General features: G+C 37.1%; 1 protein-coding gene across 1 annotated transcript; it reads right to left on the reverse strand.

Annotated features, from left to right (window-relative positions):
- Nucleotides 1–3,468: 3,468 nt before the first annotated feature.
- LOC131148244 (NDR1/HIN1-like protein 6) lies at nucleotides 3,469–4,257 on the reverse strand. The gene has a single exon (XM_058097969.1). The coding sequence runs from the start codon at nucleotides 4,255–4,257 to the stop codon at nucleotides 3,469–3,471; it is 789 nt and encodes a 262-aa protein (XP_057953952.1).
- Between the last annotated feature and the right edge of the window lie 345 nt (nucleotides 4,258–4,602).

Here is a 4,602-nt window from a genome sequence, read left to right on the forward strand (position 1 = left end):
TGTATTGAAAAAATATACCTGCCTAATTTAATTAAAATACAAGCACATGGTGAAATCATATTGATTTTAGTGTATGCACCTAATGTGCCTAATATTTTCTCTTTCTTTGATGTAGGATTTAAAGGAGTCATAAATTACATTATGTAATACTAATTATTGGACCAATTAAAGTGGTGTTAAACTCATATTGTTAGAATTTGCATCAAAGCATTCCTTTCAATATGCTATATAAGCCTTGAAGAGGACTTGAATACATTGGTTGTTATGATAAATAAAATAAGACATGATATCTATCAAATATTTGAGAATATTTTAAGATTTGATTTCTATAGATACTGTGAATAATACTATTGAGGACACTGTTTGAATTTAATACATTACTATGAACTCATAATTGTAGGTGTGAAGTGTAAGGTGAGAAGAGCATGAATATATATGGTTACATATGAACATATAAATTTTTTCTAAAGAATTAATGTAGATGTTAAAGTTAATTGTTAAATAAGGATTGTCAAATTGTTTTATTTTTATTTTTATTTTTATTTTTTATGGTAGTGCTTATAAGGGTTGGTGCAAGTTGAAGTAAAAAAAAAAAAATGCAAACATAGAAATGGTGTTGTTCATTTTTTTTATTTTTATGATTAAGAAAAAACACTAGAAACATGTCTCAATGTGCAAACCTATTAACGCAAGTTAATGGGTGACATGGACTAGAAACTACAAAATATGATTTCAAGGTGCTATAAATATGATTTCATTATGCTTTTATGCATTACGCGTGTGCTTAATCCTGACATTCTTGATTTGACTATTGATACCATCCATCCAATCAATCACATGGGAATTTAAAAGCAAGATGGATTATTTTAAAAACAAGGTGAATTTTAAAATGACAAGAAATATTGAATAATGTTTACAAGACATGTAACAAAAAATTTCTTTTTGGACTTATAGCACAAATTAGGGTCGAAATGGGGTCTTAATAGGTTTCCAAGAAACCATTTTACAAACTATTCATTCTCAATATTGTATTTTTTGGAGTGTGCACAAATAGCACATAAACAAATATATTTGAGATTGTACAAAAATGTAGCTTCATCTATATCACAAATAGTTTATCTCTAAAATTGAAGAAAAGAATGAGGGGAACACAACTTTGGTTATGGATGGAGATTCAAAGTGAGGGAGTAGAGGGGGTTTCGTCATTATTTGGATAGAAGGGTTTGAGTTCTACCAAGGGATTCATAGAGTTAGTAAAAAATGAAGTTGATGTAGATTATTTTGTGTTGATTAAATTCACTATCAATTTTACTTAAATTCAAATACATTTTCTTAAAAGTTATCTCAAACAATGTATTTATATTCAAACTTTTGAAATTCAAAAACACAAACTCGACATCTTTGAATAGACTATACATCTATTTCAACTCCAAAGTAAGAGAAAATAATTCAAAGTACTAAATTGAGAGATAGAGAAAGATATAGAAATATTAATGCAACTTGCTCATATGTTATTTTGAATTTTTTAAAATAATGAATTTATTGCGTTGTTTATAAAAGTTTAAGGAAGAAGTTATAAGTATGATTCCCATTCATCATCCATTGAATTAAGGCAACAAATCTTTACTCTCCAATCCACCTTTCTTCTTGTATAGTTTCTAAGCAAACATAGACATTGACAAACAGGATGAGAAAAATTCACAAGGAATTGTTCTTTCATGTAAGATTTGAAAAGCTGCAAATTACAAGATGCTATAGTTATTCTAGTTTTTTTGACCAACTAGTGTTGAACCAATATTATTAAAATTTAACCCCCAGGGTGTGGTGCAAGTGGTGGTGCGGGCTGTGGGAGTGCCTCTCATGAGGTCAGGTATTCAAACCCTCACGGGTTCGTTTCCGCCCTTGGATTCCTAAAATTTACCTCCCTTTGGAGTTGTGGAGTCGGCTTCAAGGGGCGCGGGATTAGTTACGTGGACCGTAAAATGGACACGTGGAAACCCGATGCATAATCCAAAAAAAATATTATTAGAATTTATACCAAGGCATTCATTTCACTTGTATGAGTCCAAGAACTAGCATGTCATTTTATGATTAATAGGTTCTAAATCTTATGGGGAAGAACTATTCTTCCTTTGCTCTTGAAAAATTATATTGTTCATAAAGCATATTCAAACCTTGGGGCATTCAATCCGGCCATATACATACCTAATTTCTTCTAGTGCATAGTAAGAAAAATACCTTAGTTTTCTTCATCATTGATTGAAACTCGACAGCTTGACTATTATTTTAAAGTAGAAACTTTTTAAAAATTTTAAATGATATTGAAGGACGTAGAGTTTCAACAACCTTTAATATAAGTAGCATTTCATAGTGAAACCAACAAAGAGATTCTTGAGAGTTTTAATTAGAAATCTTAATTATTTGTTATTATTCATATTAAGAGGGGGTGAGAATTACGAAAAGTCTCCCCACCCATAGAATCAATATAAGCCTCAAGGAGGACTTGAATACAATGATTATTACAAAAAAATAATATAGGACAGGAAATCTATCAAATGTTTTAGAATATATTAGGATTTGGTTTTTATAAATACTGTAAATAATACTATTAAGCGCATTGTTTGAATTTAGTAAGTTATTGTTAACTCATAATTACAGAGGTGGAGTGAAGGATGAGAAGAGCATGAATGTGATTACATATGAAGATAAGAATTTTCTAAGGAATCAATATAGATGTTGATATTTATTGTTAAATAAGGGTGGTTATATTGTGTTTTTTGCCGGCATTGCTTGTGAGAGTTGGTGCAAGTCGCAAGAAAGAAAATATACATGCATAAAAATGGCGAGAGGGAGAGTAAGAAAAAAAGAAAAAAGAAAAAAACTACACGCATGTCTCAATGTACAAACCTATTATGGGTGGCGAAACCACAAAATATGATTTCATTGGGTTTTTGTTTATTCCATTCATCCAGCCAATCACATGGGATTTGAAAACAAGGTGCATTCTTAAAACAGAAAGAACACAAGTATTGGGGGTGGTGTGGGGGTCAGGAATAAAAATCACAAAGAAACACAAATCTTCGAGTCCAAAGCAAAGGAATTAACGAATCGAGTGAAGAGAAACAATTAAACCTACAACCAAGGATTTCCTTGTTTAATTGTAACGTATACAGGTACAAATACTTCTTCCCTTTCGTAAGCTTTCACAGACATCTAAATTAATTAAACAATTAAACAATAAAAGAGAAACATGTAGAGGCAATTAAACTACAGCGATTTGGTGGAAAAGAAGCGACATTGAAAAGGATGCATGCTCTTCTTCCTCCCCACATGCATATATCTCTATTTATATCCATTGCCGACGAATAATTATAGAAGAAATTGTATTGGAATCAAATTACGCACGTACCGTCGAAGGGAGACGTCAAACGCTGGTTGCCGATCGGATATGGTTAATCTCTATCGAACTCAGCCATTGAGTGCCGCCTCCACATTGTATTTGGAGGACAAAATTCGAATCTTTTGATTGGGCGATATGCTGTTGACGACCAAAGAGCAGTTGACGAAAACGAAGAGTTGCCTGAGCGGAAGCGACCCCACCACCACGCGCACCGGCACCTTCACCTTCACCAGCAACGGAATCTTCCCGTTGTGGCGGTTATCCATCATCGCCTGCTGGAGCCCCGACCCGAATTCGCTGGTCCCCTTCAGCGGCACTTGCAGGACGGTCGTGTTTTTGTGGCCTTGGTAAAACGCGGGCAGCTTCCCGGAGCACAAAGTGGAGTTGGAATACTCGACGTCCACCGAGCTGTTCTGGCCGTAAATCAACCCGATGTGCGCGTTCGGGTTTTCGGCCTTAACCGTGACCATGAACTCGGTGTGGAGGCTGAAGGCGTCCCCGAAGCTGAAGGCCCTGACGCCGAAGTCTTCAACCTTGTAAGAGGGTACCTGAGGCTGGTAGACGGCGTAGAAGTAGAAGGCGAGGGCGGCAAAGATGAAGATGAGGACGAAGAGGACACAGAAGCAGCAGCAGATGCAGCGGAGGCAGGAGCAGCCGGAGGATTTGTGGGAGGTGGAGTGGTAGCGGGGGATATTGCGTCGGTAGGGGGGCGGGCGGATGCTGCCGTTCTGGTCGGAGAGCATGACGTATGCGGGGGGCTGGGGGAGCTGCTGGGAGGAGCTCATGGCGGAGGAGTACTGGGGGTGGTCGGAGCCAGAGGGGTACTGCTGGTGGACCCTTTGGTGGGCATAGTCCATTAATTAGACGGAGGGAGAGAGCATAAGAGGAGGAAGAAGAAAGAGAGGCTCTTCTTCTTCTTCTTCTTCTTCTTCGGTCGAAGGTGAGTTGTCTACGTACCGGAACGGTTGAGGAGGGTGGAGGGGAGACGGCAGGCAGGTAGGCAGAATGCGTTCTTGGGTTTAGAGACGTAGGGCATTGAATGAGGGCATTGTTACATGTGTGTGGACAGGGAGGCGCGCGGACAACGTAGTTGCTGCTGGCTTTCTTGATTGATAGGCTTTGTAACCGAGTTTTGTGGATGGATTTCAAACTGACTTCGGTCGTGTCTTCATTCCTATTTTGGGTTTTGGAGAATATTTATT

This window comes from Malania oleifera, chromosome 2 (genome assembly GCF_029873635.1).
Source record: "Malania oleifera isolate guangnan ecotype guangnan chromosome 2, ASM2987363v1, whole genome shotgun sequence".
NCBI classification, from domain to species: Eukaryota; Viridiplantae; Streptophyta; class Magnoliopsida; order Santalales; family Ximeniaceae; genus Malania; species Malania oleifera.

What these genes read in the sequence shown, in the direction of transcription:
- LOC131148244 (XM_058097969.1), bottom strand. Translation starts at nt 4,257, where the DNA reads ATGGACTATGCCCACCAAAGGGTCCACCAGCAGTACCCCTCTGGCTCC.